We start from the raw sequence: 18,868 nt of genomic DNA on the forward strand, positions 1-18,868 counted from the left end.
ATTTAGGCTACATGTTTTTAGAAAATAGTATTATCTGTGTTCCAGCTTATAACCATATTTAAGCGATCATCCTTATATGTATCCGTTTGAAAAACAAGTTAAGAAATGCACGGAATGTAAAATGTTCTATTCTTCCTGAGTTAAACTTTAAACTTGAACTCAGGTTCAAAAAGTAGGTCACCAACTGTAGAAGGTCTAACCTATGTATTCAGATAAGGCAGACTTTAGACAGGTATTAGGGTCAAATTATGTGACTGTATAAGCTGCCGCCATGGTCGACTACAGTGTGAACGGCTCTGTTGCACTTTTGCTTGTTAATAATCCGCCTGTCAACGCCCTCAGGTAATGCAAACAGCAGTTCAACTTGTACTAAACATTTTTTGTAACAACCTACTTTCACTTTAGCCCAATGTACATGCAATGTTATTTGTAAATTTAAGAAAAATCACAACCGTCATCACTTTATGATGGACCTACTTCAGGGTAAGTTGAACACATAAGACAAGCTTATATATGTACATGTACATTTCATTAGATTTTGCTTTACAGTTTTAGCGTACAGGGCTCTCACACCCCATTTTGGGACTGGGGCCCGGGGCACTTAGAATTGGGAAAAATAGCGGCGTTTTCCTTAGAATTGGGAAAACTTGGGGTCTAAATTGGGAAAAAAAGATACTATTTTGCATTGGGATTCGGCCTCAAATCTGGCAGATCAAGAGCCCTGGTGTATGCCCATGTACATAAACACTTGTGCATCTGTGTATGTGTTTGTTATTTGCATGTTCATGATATGAAAGTTATTGGCTACATGTACATATATAGAGAATACATCTTTAGCGTCTTGAAATATAAGCTGTATTTTGGCGAGGATGAAGAGAGAGACAAAAGTGGCTTATATTTTAAGACACTGACCATGCATTGTCTATATACAAAAATATCATAAACAGAGGGGGGGGTGGAGACACAACATCCCGCAAATAGTGAAATCAGGAAATTCCTTCCGAGATGACAGATGACTGATGACGGATCGCTTGGATCCGAAACGTGTTAACAACTCTTAGCACAAATAAATCATGGATTGGACAGGAACTGCTTCGTGTTGTGCCTACCCCTGACGCCTAAAAATATCATAAAGTCAAAATTCAGAAGTGTCCTGATTACTCATGTACAGAAAAAAAATAAGAACTAGAATCACATCTGATTAATAAAGCAAATATGCATTTGATATTAATTTTTCAGATGCTTTACAATTAGTTTTACTACTTCAGTAGGCCTTCATCGTTACATACATGTTAACACTACATGACTTAATCAGTAAGGGCACAATTGTTTATTACAGTCATTAAAATGGGAGATAATTATGTATATGATAGTCTATCCAATTTTGGATTTAATGTCTTTATAAAGTGCTTCTCATTCTAGTTCCTTTCAAAACATTTTTTTCTGAAAATATCCTATAAGTCATTTCACCAATGTTAATGACTGTATAGAAAAACTACATATAATATGTTTATTTTTACTTTTAATTATCTAACAGCAAATGCTTGAGAAAAAAAACGTAGAGCTACACATGAACAATTTGTGAAAGCTTCTCAAGAAATTACATGGAATTCACGGTAGAAAATGGGCATACCTGGCTGTACAATTCACAATGTTAAAAATTGATTTCTATGGAACACCATCTTTTTCCATGGATTAACAGGTATTTTCTACAGTATGTTTATGGACATGCTGCAGGTCATGGTCAATGCCCATAGAGTTCATGGAAAATCCGTGGATATATATGCATATCACAATTTTGTAAGGTTGTCAGGTGGTTGCAGTGGTAATTAATGCATTCGCTTTTCACCTAGACATTTGGGATTTTATTTCCATAACAGATCTGAAAAGGTATGGGGTCACCTGACCAACTATGTGGTTTTTCTCTGGGTACACCAGTTTCCTCCCACAGAATGACACCACACACACACTTCAACCTGTGCCAACAAGAGGAATTGATATGAGCTTAAAACTTGTTTCCTGTTTATTGTAAAGTAGATCAAGTTTACATCTACGTCACTGATAACAGTACTGCTGATCGAGGTGTATGTAAATGCCTGTATTAACTTGCATTCTTTCATTGTATTTCCCCTTCAGACCGAGGATTACTGTTTAATTGATGCAAGTTAACCTCATTTATGTACAGTATCTTTACTCTCTACAAATTATCTTGTACTTTTTTTGAGTGATTTATGCTGTTATTTGTAGTCATGCTGTCAGAAAAGGACTTGCTGATGGGATGTTGAAGGCGGAAAAGGACAGAAATGTCAAAGCTATTGTAATAGCAGGAAAGGGACGAACATTTCCTGCTGGAGCAGACATAAGGGAGTTTAGCAGACCAAAAAGAGGTGAGAGCTTGTCTTTATCAAAATTGGAGTTTATACATGATTGTAGTTACAGAAGGCCATTTTTTCCCTCCAAATTTGAATTGTTGATAAAATGAAGTATTAGAAATGATAGCAATTCAACATTTTATGAGGTCAATGCACATTCCAATGTAGAGTTTGATATTTATTTCGACCAATTTTGGTTTTCGTTAATTGCCTTCTAGGTTTTAACACTTTAGGACCAATCATTATTGATAAATCCTAGAAGAACATTACAGCTGTATGTTGTCATCAAACTCTAAATTTGTACGGACGGATGCTTATATTCACTCATGTGTCATCTTAATAATCAACTTTAGACTGGAATTAGGGGAAAAACAGAATAAAACAATTGTTTGGCATAATACTGTTGTTGTATGTTGGAAAATTGCCATATTTAATCTGACCATAATCACAGACTATTCTTTTTCAGTTATATTAAGACTTGCTGACAACTAATGTTGTATCAATGTTCTGTAAAAAGCCACTCCTATCCCCCATCCCCCATAAATTAATGTAAAATTCTTATAGACTAAAATTGCTGGTTTTTTTTATTTGCATTGTGTGACTGATGAATGGTCAAAGAGACTGGAAATGAAAATGAAATGTAAAGCTGCATGTGAAGTTTGTGATTGGTCTCTAAAATTTAAAAAAAAAAAAAAAAATTTCCTAACAGAGCCATGGTTAACTAGTGTGGGCAACAACATTGAGAGCAGCAGAAAACCAGTGGTGGCAGCTATCCATGGCACATGTCTAGGAGGTGGTCTGGAGGTGGCACTCTTCTGCCACTACAGGGTGGCACTCAAGTCTGCAAAGTAAGTCTCTAAATCTAGGGCACCTGTCTATGAGGTAACCTGGAGATTGCAAACATATGTCACTACAGGGTGGCACCTAAGATTCATGTCTAAAATGTGGCCAGGAGGTGGCTCTACAGATTGACACTCAAGCCTGCAAAGTACATGTAGTAAGTTACTTAACCCATAGACTTGTCTTTATTTGAGGGAATAAAAAGGGAACATTTTTCTGCCACAACAGGTTGGCACTCAAGTAAGTCACTCAACTCAGGGCACTTGTCCAGGAGGTATCTTGAGGTGGCACTAATATTTCTCAACACAATGTGAGACACAAGTGTGAAAATTAAAGTAAGTAACTGAACTCAGGACACTTGTCCAGGAGGTATCTGGAGGTGGCACTAATCTGTTTCAGCACAGTGTGGTACACAAGTCTGAAAATTATAGTAAGTCACTAAACTCAGGGCGCTTATCTGGGGGGTGGTCTGGAGCAAGCACTAGTCTGTCACTACAGGATGACTCTCAGGTTTGCAAAGAAATTTTGGATTTTGGCTGAAGAAGTGAGGAACTTTTACTGAAAAAAGGCAATTTTAAAGTTCATAAAGTTGCTTGGTTATGATTTTTATTCTAGTGAAAAATTTACTATCGAAACCTGTTCAGTTTAACTATATAATTATCAAGGTTAAAGATTCAAAATTTACACATGCTATTTTTGAGGTTTCACTTTGTCAAAAAGTTCTAGGGTTAAAGGTCATAGCTTGTAATTTTTAGGTGATAGATGTAATTATATACTACTATATATATGAGTTATTTCGCATTCATTCTTCTTCAACGACAGGCTAACAGATCTGTTTTAAAAAAAGGCCTACTATCTTCTTGGCAGGGTTGGATTTCCAGAAGTAGCTCTTGGAATCCTACCTGGTGCAGCAGGGACCCAGAGATTGCCTCGTGTTACCGGGTTACCAATTGCATTTGATATGATAACATCAGGACGCCATGTTTCAGCAGACCAGGCTAAAAAGTATGGAATTATAGATGAGGTAGGTCACTAATGAACATTCTTTCTAGCATTATGTCAATACTTAATGCTTTATATTACAAGTATATATCATTTCTTCCCAAAAAGGAAATGCCTGGCCCAGCTAGACATAGCACAAAATAATGTGGTTTTGCATGTATTATATTCATTGTAACATATGTAGGAACAAATTTGGAGGATTTTTCTACAGCAATGAATAGTTTAAGAAAAAGAAAGCCAGCACAATCTTCTCCCATCCCTTTAACTTACATGAGATAAAGCCTACTTGTTTAAACCCTATGTGTTAATTTTGATTACTTGATTACTGAAAGTTAATCATTTCAACCCTATGGAAAGTGCTTGTTACAGGTAAAGATCAAGGTCACTGTTACTTAAAATAGAAGATAGCTTCTGTGCAACAAGAATTTCAACTCAAAACATCAGATCTAGTTATAGTGGTTTGTTTCAACACTGTAATGAAGTTGTGCTGACTTCCCCAGATTATTTATTGTATTTATGTTAATCAGTTTTTATATTTCTCAAGCAAAGAAATTGTGTGATTATTTTTTTTTCCTGAAAATATTTGCAGGTTTTTACTGGTGATATAGTGAATTCAGGCATAAAGTATGCCTTGAGTATGGTAGGAAAGTCTACAATTCCAAGAAGACTACGAGCTGTACAAGTGCCAGGAGGAGAAAATGTCCAGGAATATGCTGATGGTATATATTTTTTTAAATTTCATCAGTTTTCCTAAGTTCATGTTGAAAAAATGATATTTGGTGAAATTTCTAGACATTTGTTATCGGCATTTCAGATATCAGATTTGTCTTTTTTCATTTTCATTATAGCTGCGATGGCTCAGGTGAAAAAGAAATACAAAGGATACCAGGCACCAGTGGTAAGAACACTTAAAATAATTGATGTAAAGCTGTTTTTTCCGACACTTCAAGTATTTATGATTTAATCAGAAATTTGAAGCAAAATGAGTCTATTGGTAAAATACCTTTAGTTTTCTCTGTAAATTTAATTTTCATGGTAGGTTTTTTTGTGATTTTATTGCAGCCTCAAAAACAATGAATCCGAGTAAACGTTCTTTGCAGTAGTGGAGCATTCATTAAAATAAACTTAATGTCCGATTTTTTTATATTTAGATTCATTACATGTACATCTCCTACGAATGTATATGTAATTCTGGCATCTGTTCATTCTGTCATTCTAATATGTCCATGTGTATTATACTTTATTGATATTGTATCGTATGTATGGGTTAGTGAAATACATACTGTCCAAATTGAAATTTAATACGGTATTTGTCAGTCTGATATGGAAGTCAATCAGGTATTTTTGTATATTTTCTCATAATCTGAATATCGGTATACACCCATATTTATGTCGTAATGAATTATGATTAAATTATTCTATTAATTGGATTAGACATCATTGCCAATTAACACTTGTACAAGACACGCAAGAGAATAGAACCTTTTTCTAAGTTAGGATAAGATACAGTAGAGTCAAACAATGGATCATACAGCTGTTTCGTCCTTCAAGGACTCCTCAGTGAAGCTAAGTGCCTAAAATTTGAAGCCTTTGAGTCGACTAAGGAAAATCCAAAGTGATCGCAAGAAGAGTCAAAATCTCAGTGGGGAGGTGCAGCCCCATTATTGGATAAATTTCGTAATTTTCATATTCGGATCATTTTAGAATAGCGTCAAGTACATGTGTATTTTCTGAACCATGTCACTATTCAAGTGAATATAAACATGGCAAGCAGGTTATGGCAAACCTCGAGGACTTAAAGTCCACCAGCAGTGTCTACCACCTGCTATCTTAAACATTGTACAAAAGTCCGCCAGCAGTGTCTACCACCTGCTATCTTAAACATTGTACAAAAGTCTGCCAGCAGTGTCTACCACCTGCTATGTTAAACATTGTACAAAAGTCTGCCAGCAGTGTCTACCACCTGCTATGTTAAACATTGTACAAAAGTCTGCCAGCAGTGTCTACCACCTGCTATGTTAAACATTGTACAAAAGTCTGCCAGCAGTGTCTACCACCTGCTATCTTAAACATTGTACAAAAGTCTGCCAGCAGTGTCTACCACCTGCTATGTTAAACATTGTACAAAAGTCTGCCAGCAGTGTCTACCACCTGCTATCTTAAACATTGTACACGAGACACAAAATTGTAATGTACACTCATGTAACTGTATATTCCATGATCATAATCAAAGTTCTTTTTCTTGAGATCGTGTAACCACCTAGTGATTTCTCTCAAAATCTGATTTTCGGGGTATCAGTTATTTGTTGTTCTGTTTCATTCCTTAGCAAAGTCTGCAATATTCCTAGCTAACATAACATGGGTAGTCACTTGTTCCTCCTGTCTCAAAAAACCTCAAACAGTTCGCTAGACATTGTGTAGTTTTATACCTACTTCACATTTCTTGCCATCATTACAAATAACAAAACTGTTTTTTATCATGAACTGCTTAAAAGTGAGCATATAAAGGCCAACTTAGCTAAAAAATTAAACACCAAATTATGTTGATATAGGAATATCAATATCATCAGACGTATTTACAGAAGATTTTATACACAGATATCTTAATTGATAAAATGGTTTATTTTACTTTCAGTACTGTGTAAGAGCTATTAAAGCATCCGTTGAAAAACCTTATGATTTAGGAGTGAAAAATGAGGAAACCTTGTTCAAAGTTTTGGGGCAGTCTGGCCAGGCACGTGCTCAACAGTATGCTTTCTTTGCCGAGAGATTGGTGGGCAAGGTAAGGCCTACGTAAATTTATTTGTAATTTCTCCTTCACAAAAAATATTGCATATCTGAAATTTGTATGTCTATGATTTTTTTTATAGAAATACTGCTAATTTAGATCAGCCATGCATAAAGATTTTGCTAAGGTGAAGATTTTGGGATTCAGTGATTCAGAGCTACATTTTAAATCTGGTATTTGATTCTTCCAAGACAGATTAACTTAAATGGCTACATGAACCTGTGAGAAGAACTGTAGTCACATTTCTAGATTTATGGAGAAAAAGTAGCAAGTATTTTGTCGGTAAATAGTGTTAATAATTCATTAAAATGTAACTTTCATAGATCTGTCGTCTTGTTTCTTGAATTATTTAAATGAAAAACGAAAAATGTAATTTCAAATTTTTTCAATGTGAAAATGAAGTATTTGTTATGAATAGACTGAAAACCAAAAAATATAAATATGAGAGAAAACTATGAAAGCCATTATAATATTTGATTACAAAAATGCGCATAATTTATGTACATGTGCCACTGTGTTGGTTTCTAAAAAAAATAGCTCATTGCAAACTAACATTGGCATTTTCTGATGTTGCTCTATTTCCAGTGGCAAATGCCAGGTGGTAACTCTGAAACAGCCAAACCTCTTCCAGTACGGTCCACTGCTGTCATCGGTGCTGGGACTATGGGGTCGGGGATTGCTGTTTGTATCCTCAGTGCTGGACTTCCCTGTTATCTGGTGGAGCAGAATGAAAAAGTACTTAACTATTCTGCATAGAACTGTTATTTTCATCAAAAGAAGTCTGTTAAAATAAATTCATCCTTAATGATCAAAAGAAAGGATAAGATGTGGACGGATGCTGTGTCTAATACCATTATAGTTACGTTCTTACTTTTTTGATAATCATATCGCCAGCTACAAATAGCAGGGAAGAAAAATAATAATATATAGATATATAGTGAAAAGAATTGATGATCGTTAATTTTCATGTAATGATAAAAAAAATCCAAGTGTTTATGATAAATGCATCGATAACATACTGAATGTTAATTGCAATCTTTAAAAAAAAATTGCTATTAAATTTAGAAACTAGTAAACATATATAACTTAGGGACATATTTGTAGTAATATACTGCCTGTCTAAAAAGATCTTTTCTTTAGCTTAATGACATAAGACTTTTAAGCCAGAGGTTCCAGGTTCAAGTCGTAGCAGAGGCATTGGAGCAAATAATGACTTGTGGGACTTAGGGACATATTTGTTGTACTATACCGCCTGTCTAAAGAGATCTTTCCTTTAGCTTAATGACATAAGACTTTTAAGCCAGAGGTTCCAGGTTCAAGTCGTAGCAGAGGCATTGAAGCAAATAATGACTTGTGTTACACATACGTATTACATAGAACAGATACAATAGAGTACATGCTATGTTCTGTAAAACTGGCCAGATATATTGCTCTCCCTGTTTTTCTTAGTGAGTTGATTATTTTTTGTAGTTTCTGAATAATGGTGTGAAAACTATAAAGGCCTTGATGGAGGGAAGTGTGAAGTTGGGCAAGATATCAGTGGAGGTTGGGCAACGTGCTGCATCTCTCCTCAAACCCACCATGAGTTACGATGACCTCACCGGTGTCGACCTGGTAAAGTATTATCTGCTATCACGTAACAATGTATGTGACATACTGCACAGGTTTTAACCTCACAACACATGCAAATGGAACGACAAATTAGTTTATATGTCATCACAAATATCACGTTAGTGATGTCATGTGACCTCTGTACAACTACTGTAAATAGTTTCTTGATGGCCGTTCGATGTTGCCCGTGGTTACAAGACATATAAGGATACGGTAATTTATATATGTGGTGAAATATTACCGAAAACATTTTGAAAATTAGAACACATACTTATACAGTTGTTTTTTGAACAGCATCATCAGATGGTGGGTTATTCGAATTGCCCTACGTCTGTGGTCTGTCCGTCCGTCTGTCCGTAAACAATCTTTTATATTGGTATTTCTTCAGAAGTACTGGAAACACTCAAATATCATTTGTAGGTTCCTGTTGGTCTCTAGTTGTGCCCATTTGATTTTCGGGACAGATCAGAAATATAAAATGGCTGACAGGCGGCCATCTTGGATTTTGACATTGAAAGATTGTTACTGCTATTTCTTGCAAACTACAGCACAGATCTTTCTCTAATTTCATGTATAGGTCTCCCTTGATTCATTATTGTGCTTGTTAGATTTTGGTACTGATCAGAAAAAGAAAATGGCCAACAGGCAGCCATCATGGATTTTGACTCTCAAAGTTTGTTATTGCTATTTCCTGAGAAATACTGCATAGATTATTCCCAGATTTCAAGTGTAAGGACCCCTTTGTCCCAGGTTTCTCCTGTTAGATTCAGGGTTTGATCTCAAAAATAAAATGGCTGACGGGCAAGCATCTTTGGTTTTGTGCACAGGAATGTTCAAATTTCTGATCATGAAGAGCAAAAACAGAGAAGTGAAAGAAGGGAAAAGATCCAACTTTCAAAGAGCAAATAAAGATCAAATAATGGAGGGCGCCAAGATCCCTCTGGTATCTCTTGTTTTCACTGGTTAAAACCTTTTGCAATTTTACCTGAATCAAACAATGTAAAGTTTTTACGAATTCAAGTTTCTTGGTTTCAGTTGTTTCATTTCACTGTCAATGACTCACAACACAACTTAATACTTTGTGGTGTCCTAGGCTTGGTTATAACCGGAACAAGGACGTTAAGCTCAAAAAAAAAAAAAAAAAAAAAAATACTTTGTATAAGATTTTCTGTTTAATTCCACTTATCTTTTAAACATTATCATCGTGTTTATTATTGTGATTACGATGACAGAACTATTTCTTGTTTTTAGTCATTTATTTATCTATTTTTCCATTTTCTACAGGTTATAGAGGCTGTCTACGAGAATTTAGATTTAAAGAAAGAAATTTTTGCAAAGTTGGACAAAATTTGCAAACCAAGTACCATCTTGTGTTCCAACACCTCAAGTTTAGATATTGACAGAGTAAGTATACTGTAGATACTAGATTTTATTGTAGATGTTTAAATGGTAGAATGGAAAATGTATTTGCCTTTCAGCTAGACAGCTGGGGTTAGATTTCTAAAAGTGAAAAATCAAGACTCACTTCCCTTGTACAAGTGTTGACAGAACTTGTTCTATAACAATTACACTTAAACCGATTGTCTCATACTTGTAGCTGAAGATCAGTTAACTGTTATCAAAAATACAGAATCCGATATCAAGCAGCCATATATTTTCTGTGATAATGAATTTAATCACATGCCCTTGTAAACCTTGTCACTTTCAAAGTAAATTAAAGTCGTGTGTTTCCATATGTAAGATAAAATTATAGATATAAATATCCTAACTACACTTTAAGGACTGCAAAACCAGAGAAATTCTTCAAGCAATTTTATATTTGATAGAATAAGAAACAAATTTTTTCATGAGGTGGAGACACAACGTCCCACAAACAGTGAAATCAGGAAATTCCTTCCGAGAACAGCCGTGGATCCAAAAGGATACCGAGTACCCACTACAAATAAGTAGAATAGACGTCAGGAGTAGGCACAACACGAAGCAGTTCTGGTCCAATGCACGATTTATTTGTGCTAGCATTCCTGATTTCACTGTGCTAGCACGAATAAATCGTGCATTGGACCGGAACTGCTTCGTGTTGTGCCTACTCCTGACGTCTACTATGGTTGAAATTTTTGCTGTGAACAGCATATTTTTGTATGCAGATTATAGACGATGATCATCTCCGTGATTTTATTTTCAGAGGTTGTTTTTAGAGGTTGTTTGTTTTTTGTTTGTTTGGGTTTTAGTTTCGTTTTATTTTATTCTATCTTCTTTTATGATCAATAACTTATATGAAAATACTGAAAATTAAAACCACTTAAAAATAACAATGTTGCTACAGTATCTAAAATTTTCTATAACAGATTGCCGTGGCAACCAATCGACCTGAGAAATGCGTGGGTGTTCATTTCTTTGCCCCAGCCTACCATATGAAACTGTTGGAGAATATCTACAGTACACGGACATCACCAGTTACCGCTGCCACAGTGATGAAACTGGGCAAGACCATCGGGAAGGTACATTAGAAGTGTCAACTTATAACTATCCCAATGACAAACACCAAATTTTGCACCACAATAGATGTGTATTGTTTATTTAGTATTGCCACAAATTTCACTGAACCTATGTCAACATCACCCCACAGAATTCCCACAGTTTCTTTAATATTGTATTTGTTCAGCAATGTCCCCACATCTGGTAATAAGCCCATCATGATGTTGCAGTTTGCTATTCAATAACATTCTCCAACAACTATTTCATTGTAATAAGCTCATTCCCTGATTATAAGTCAGAAGTAATGTCTTTTGAAGTCCTTGAGTGCTGTAATAAGCCCACCCCTGATTTTGTTTCAGAAATAAAGTATTGGCCTCTTTCATTTCTGTAATAAGCCCATCCCAGGACTTTGAGTTGGAGTTAATGTCATGGCCTCCTCGAGTCCTGTAATAAGCCCACTCCTCATTTTATTTCGGAGCTAATATCTTGATCTCTTTGATTCCTGTAATAAGCCTGTCTGATGACTTTGAGCTGGAGTTAATGTCTTGGCCTCCTCGAGTCCTGTAATAAGCCCAACCCATGACTTTGAGTCAAAGGTAATATGTTGCTACGATGGGTTTAACGAAATATAGATATGGTATTATCTATCATCCTTTTTAACAAAACATTAGTTAAAACCCTATATTTTTCTGTTGTGTTCTTTCTAAACAACTGTTTTATTTCCCCAAATATCTCCCTTGCTAACTTTTGCTCTTTATATTATTTTAATTATTTGTCATGAATGTTCGTCCCTGCCAAAAAGGCCTTGTGTCTGTCCTTGGTGAAGACATTATTATTGGAGTTTTTAAATAAATATTATAGATACAAAGTACTACTTACCACTTAACACTCAGGGCTGTGGTAGTGTAACAACTGATTAATCCATTGTCAGTATGATAAAGCTAGATCAGGTGTCCTGCTGGGGGTCCTTCAGCAGTATATGTCAGTATGGTAGTGTAACGACTGGTTAATCCATTGTCAGTATGATAAAGCTAGATCAGGTGTCCTGCTGGGGTCCTTCAGCAGTATATGTCAGTATGATAAAGCTAGATCAGGTGTCCTGCTGGGGTCCTTCAGCAGTATATGTCAGTATGGTAGCACTTTACGATTATCATCACTTCCACACCAATACAATATACAGTAGCCTACCGTAAACACAAACACTCAGCACATGCACTCACCTTGCATACATAACACTGTCTTTAAATAACCGTACATTTTGTAGAAGCGAATAGAACATAGAAGAGGTTAAACCAAACTGAACTAACTGTAAATGAAAAAAATCATTTATTCCAATTTTATATTTGTTTTCAGGTTCCAGTTCTCGTGAAATCCTGCCAAGGGTTCCTTGCTAATAGAATGAATACACCATATGGAACAGAAGTAAGATGTGAACAATCATATCAAATTATTAGAAAATGTACTAGTCCACTGAGGCCCATTTTTGCGAAAGTCCTTGATTTTTATCATGGATATGCTTGTAAGCAGGTTGTTGATGGCTTGCCAATAGATTTTAAACGAGAATAAAACAGTAAGCCAGAGTTGTGAATGTTAACTTATGAGAATGCCATTTTGTGCTTGATTTTAGAACATGTTTGAAAAATAAATTTTTGGTTCAGTAAGAAAATTCGAATAATTTTGATAACTTTATGAGGACAAAAATCATTGATGATTTTTCCTATTTATTGAAAATAATTTAATTATTTCTTATTCAACTTATGATGGTTTTGTTTACATTAGTTTGAAATAACGATCATGTCCTAATTTATTTTCTAATTTCAAAAAATTATAATTCCAGAATTTGTTATTCTTTAATCCTGAAAAATAGATATGTAAAATTGACTTCTTATAGTTTTGTTTAATTAATTACTGTCAATGAGTAAAACCTCTTGTTCCTACAGGCAACATTCCTAGTGGAGGAGGGGGCCCTGCCATGGGAGGTGGACCAGGTGATGGAGGACTTTGGGATGCCTATGGGGCCCTTCAAGGTCCGCGATCTGTCAGGTGAGGTTATCATCATGTTTTTACCCTCATTTCTTGATTGTCTCTTTCTCTAGAGTAAGATACATGAATACATATACAGACTAGGAGAATATTCAAGGCAATATGGCTATGACTTAGATGTATCCTAAGTGTACCAGTAAATTATTAACATTTCTTTATGATGAAAATTAAGGTTGATTCAAAAGTGTCAAGGTTTTAATATATTGCTTCAAAGTGATTTTGAAAAAATCTCATAACATGCAGGTTTGTTATAGCAACAGTGAAAATTTTTGGTGTGAAATTGAAAGTGTCAGATTTGGTAGCAGTAACTTGTTACTTGAACTTTTCAGCCCTTCCAAACATGGAGAAGATATCAAATTGCTCTCTATCCTTCGTACTTGCATCTGTGCTTCAAAATTCTTGTGATTGCTATTTCTTAAGAAGTAATGATCATTTTTAACTTTCATATGTAGCACCCGATGTGTCCCAAGTAGTGATTTTTTTCATTTTTGAATTGATCTGCCAAAAAAACAAAATGGCCTACATGGGACAGTCTGGGATTTTGATAAGCTCAGTTTGTTGTCACTACATGTTTAGAAGCAATGGATGGATCAGTCTCAAATTTCATACATAAATACCCCCTGGTTCCTAGTCATGCCTTGGTTATTGTTGGACTTATAAAACAAATTCCAGCAAACAATTCAAATTCAAAAGTTTGTTTTCACTGTTTCTTAATAAATACTTGAAGGATCTTTCTCAAATTTCATATGAAAGTTCCACTCACTCATTATTTGTACTAAGGGCCACAGTGACTGGGTAGTTAAGGTGTCTGTCATTGTCACTAGCCCTGCACCTGTGGGTGAGGATTCCAGGCCTAGGTGGGGCAGTTGCAAAGTACTGGCCGCAGATCAATGTTTTTTTCATTCCAAGAACTCCAGCTTTCCTCCTCTACTCGAACTTGCAGCTGGCACGTCCTCAAATGACCTTGATGAAAAGCCACACTAAACCAAAATAAACTTTAGTTGTGTGTTGCATACTTGGAACTAAAATAAAATCAACATGTCTGACAGGAAGCCATCTTGAATTACGACTGTTATTGATTATATTTATTAGTGTTACCTAATGATAAATTCACTTGTCAACTCAACATATAATTAAAGGCAAATTACAAGCACAAAGATTGAAATAAAGAAAAGTATCCAACTCTTAAAGAATCTCAAAGGTTATACAATAATAGGCAACAGAACCCCACAGGGGGAACTCTAAAATGTCACCTGTGTGTTGCTCAGACATTCTTTATCGGTAAATTTTTTATTTCATCTTCTTCCAACAGACAATTGTATGATAATATTGCTTTTGGTTTACTGGTTTGATATCAATCTAGAAATCTGTTTCAGGATTGGACATCAATGTGAAAATAACTGAAGAGATCGCAAAGACGTTTGGCATTAAACTTACAGATGAGACTCGCTTTGTGGGTGGAAACCGTTATAGTCATCTCAATGCCACCCTAGTAAATATGGGTAGACTTGGCAGGAAATCTGGTGAGATATGGTTTAATTTATGGTATCTTTGCCAGGACTGACAAAATCACCAATTATCAGCTTCAGTGTAATATTTTGTTATATGCATTTATTTCAAATAATCACTGAAAGACCAAAAAAGCAAATTTAGATCAAACCAACAATCAGTATATTGCAGGATTAATGCTGACTGTTTCACACTTTGTTATGTAATGTTGTTAGTCAAAGATATTCTGTAGTAATAATGTCAGATTGTTGCAGGAAAATTACAGGGTTTCATATGAAAGCAGATTTATTTCTTGATAAAATGTATTTGTATAATTTATAAAATTTAGGTAAAGGCTGGTACAAGTATGAGAAGGCTGGAGGGAAATTAGCCACTGTAGATGATGAGGTGATTTCTGTGTTAGAAAGACACTGCAGGAGGCTAGGGATGGAAAGGCGCACCGTCTCCTCACAGGTAAATCAGAATGGGTATAGTTGCAGGTGTACCATGTCGTCACAGGTAAACTAAACTGGATAGAATAACAGGTGTGCCATCTCCTCACAGGTAAATCCAGGTGTACCATGTCGTCACAGGTAAATCAGAATGGGTGTAATAACAGGTGTACCATGTCCTAATGGGTAAATTTAACAGGAAAGAACTGCAGGTGTACCATGTCCTAATGGGTAAATTTAACAAGAATAAACTGCAGGTGTACCATGTCCTAATGGGTAGATTTAACAAGGAAGAACGGCATGTGTATCATCTCCTCACATGTAAATCTAACAGGATAAGATTGCAGATGTATCATGTCCTCACAGGTAAATTTATCAGGATAGAGCATGGCACAATCTCCTCATATGTACGCTCTTGAGGATGAAACAGTTCACCTTTTTTCTCAGACATTAACTTTACAGACAAAACAATACCTGCATGCCATCTAAATACATGTAAATCAGGATGGAAGAGAAGAGTTTAACTTCTCCTGACTGGTAAACTGAATAGACAGACAAACGACATCAACCCTTGTCACAGGTGATAATTAACTACAGACCCTCACTTAAGGCACATTATGTTCTAATTTGTACATGTAACATTTGGGGATGAATTCTATTTTATTTGAAAGCAACCTGTAAATATATCCTTTCTCAGGAAACAAGATAAAACAGTGACATAGCAGATACTGTGATTTGTATATGTATTTCGTGGAGATGAAGTTTTTAAGTTGTGATAATTTTGCTAAATCTCTTTTGTTATATTGAACACAGGAAGTTTGTTTAGATCTTAGCAATGTTCATATGTTACTGTTAAATATCATTACAGGAGATTATAGAGAGGCTGCTGTATCCTTGTATAAATGAAGGCTTCAAAATATTGGAAGAAGGCATTGCAAAACGGCCAGAAGATATTGATATCAGTTGGTGAGTGTTAAGTAAAAAATGAGTTATGTCCCTTGTCATGATTATTGCATTTGAAGTAGTATCTCATTTTTCGGCACAGAAAAATATTGATAAACCTAACAAAGCATAAATGCACTTTGTATAATCTTTCAATTAATGTTTGTTAGCATAAACAAATATGATGAAAAAAGCAGTTGATAAAAAGAAATATTCAACCATTTAGAATTTAGTAGTATTTGGATAGATACTTGAGCCAATGGATCATATGAACTATTGTGTTCAGTCCCAGTTCCTCTCTTCTGGTTATCTTAGCCTGAGGGATTGACAAAGTGTTCTTTGTTACATGTGATTGTGTTGTAAACAGGTTATACGGCTTCACCTTTCCAAAGTACCTAGGAGGTCCCATGTACTACGCCAGTCAGGTGGGGCTGGACCGCATCTATGACAGGATTTGTCACTACCATGAAGCATTCCGTAAGTATTAGATTGCCCCACGACACAATACTCACCACGGTCTGAGGCATGAAACTTCACTAGAGACACTGATTAACTCAATGTTAGGTTTTTCAATAATTTTCAAATTAAAGAATGATGGTTATCATCACTGATCAACATTTAAGTTACCTAATGCTGCTGTTTAGTCATAACTGTACCAGCTTTCTGTTTAATTTCTGTTAGGTAATACAGTGTAAATCTGTCATTTTTACCAACCTGCAATAAATGTGTTAAATACTGTAATGTGCATATGTTACGACAATATATGCACAATATGTGGATAAATTTTTGGTATTGTGTACAATACCACATCTTTATATAGACATTGATCTATTGACACAATTTTTAATATTACAGCATACAGCAAGCACTGGGTTCCTAGTCTACTGTTACGGAGGCTTAGTGAGCAGAATATTCCATTGTCACAATGGATGGCCAGTCCTGGCGCCAAGCTATAAATCACAAGATATTAATGAACAGGCTCTAGATCATCGGAGGTCAAGCTTCAAGCCTCTTGAGGTCAAGGGTCATTGCATAGGAAACTGAAGGGTTAAACCCTAGGTCGCTGGAGGTCAAGGCTGGAATTCCAACGTGCAATTATGTTATAAGAATACTGAAGCAAGGATTACTTGCTTAACAAAAAATTTCATTGGTGTTTAACAAAACTGTATTGACTACCGTGATCAATGTTATCATTCAACTTACCTTAATTCCTGTCATACATTATCAGGATATGGTTTGGAGATATGTTTGCATCACTTTTTTATCCAGGAACTGTACTCAGATTTTATTTTCAGTCTCAGATTACAATCAATTGAATTACATGTCAACTTATCTCGAAATTCAGGGAAAATTTACTGTACATTAATCTTTCACTGTGATTGTATAGTTTTGATGACATGTTTAACTGTTCAAAATTTTAATGACGCTTCATTTTGTTTTTTTTTTTTTTTTTTGCCTTTAACGTGTTCCAAACTTGACACTCCTACTCTAAACATCAGTATTTATACCCTGTATTTTACAACAATCGTAAAGCTGTATCTTATATCAATCACTGTTGTTGACCCTCATGGAAGCTTGTGAAGGTCCAAACCTTGTATGGAGTATCTGGTGAAAAGCTATGTGGCCTGGCAGGTGAACAATATACTTTCTCTCATCTAATTGGGTAATCATACCTCCATCACCTAGGTGAAAGGGGAGTGTTTACTACTTCACCACCTAACCACCTAACATGGGTATAAAAATGCTAGGTCATTTTGACCCTTGTTGTGCTGATGTTATTTTTGTATTGAATGAAGTGTCTTGTTTATGTGAGCTGATTAAAACAGGTGATTGGCCTCTAGCATTAATGTATCTTTACGATAAAAAAACTGGATAAATCGGTCCACAGATCACATCAATGAATAACATATCAATGCGATTTCTGATCTAATGTTGGAGATTTTCTTTATTTAAGATATTGCAACATAAATCTATTTTTTTATGTTATGGTGCAGCTTTAGATTGTATGTTATTCTGTTGTTGATTTGGAATTGTTTAATGATGTGATAATAAAAGATAAAAACAACTAAGCATTGGTGTTTTTTATGTGTGATATAATAGGTAATCAGTATGTTACAAATCACAGGTTTTGCAGTGTCAATGTTTGACTGATCAGAGAAAAGGGGCCGAAATAAGGCCATTGTCCAGTGTCCATGTTTGACTGATCAGGAAAAAATGGGGCCGACATGTGGCCATTGTCCAGTGTCCATGTTTGACTGATCAGATAAAGAATGGGGCTGACATGTGGCCATTGTCCAGTGTCCATGTTTGACTGATCAGAAAAAGAATGGGGCCGACATGTGGCCATTGTCCAGTGTCCATGTTTGACTGATCAGGACAAAAGGGGGCCGACATGTGGCCATTGTCCAGTGTCCATGTTTGACTGATCAGGAAAAAATGGGGCCGACATGTGGCCATTGTCCAGTGTCCATGTTTGACTGATCAGAAAAAAAATGGGGCCGACATGTGGCCATTGTCCAGTGTCCATGTTTGACTGATCAGGACAAAAGGGGGCCGACATGTGGTCATTGTCCAGTGTCCATGTTTGACTGATCAGATAAAAAATGGGGCTGACATGTGGTCATTGTCCAGTGTCCATGTTTGACTGATCAGAAAAAGAATGGGGCCGACATGTGGCCATTGTCCAGTGTCCATGTTTGACTGATCAGAAAAAGAATGGGGCCGACATGTGGCCATTGTCCAGTGTCCATGTTTGACTGATCAGGACAAAAGGGGGCCGACATGTGGCCATTGTCCAGTGTCCATGTTTGACTGATCAGATAAAGAATGGGGCCGACATGTGGTCATTGTCCAGT

At 35.8% G+C, this 18,868-nt stretch overlaps 1 protein-coding gene across 1 annotated transcript; it reads left to right on the forward strand.

The window, feature by feature from the left end:
* Positions 1–89: 89 nt before the first annotated feature.
* Positions 90–18,052, forward strand: LOC132553631 (peroxisomal bifunctional enzyme-like). Its single transcript, XM_060217888.1, has 18 exons — positions 90–342; positions 2,248–2,387; positions 3,082–3,220; positions 4,080–4,236; positions 4,804–4,933; positions 5,063–5,112; positions 6,850–6,996; positions 7,588–7,737; positions 8,473–8,616; positions 9,898–10,017; positions 10,959–11,111; positions 12,442–12,510; positions 13,029–13,131; positions 14,508–14,654; positions 14,969–15,093; positions 15,940–16,037; positions 16,381–16,490; positions 16,869–18,052. Exons 1-18 carry the CDS (start codon positions 272–274, stop codon positions 16,967–16,969), a joined length of 2,154 nt encoding a protein of 717 aa, XP_060073871.1. The 5' UTR covers positions 90–271; the 3' UTR covers positions 16,970–18,052.
* The last annotated feature ends 816 nt before the right edge of the window (positions 18,053–18,868 follow it).

This window comes from Ylistrum balloti, unplaced genomic scaffold, assembly GCF_031769215.1.
Source record: "Ylistrum balloti isolate Yb309-2 unplaced genomic scaffold, AGI_CSIRO_Ybal_v1 Utg370342, whole genome shotgun sequence".
NCBI lineage: Eukaryota > Metazoa > Mollusca > Bivalvia > Pectinida > Pectinidae > Ylistrum > Ylistrum balloti.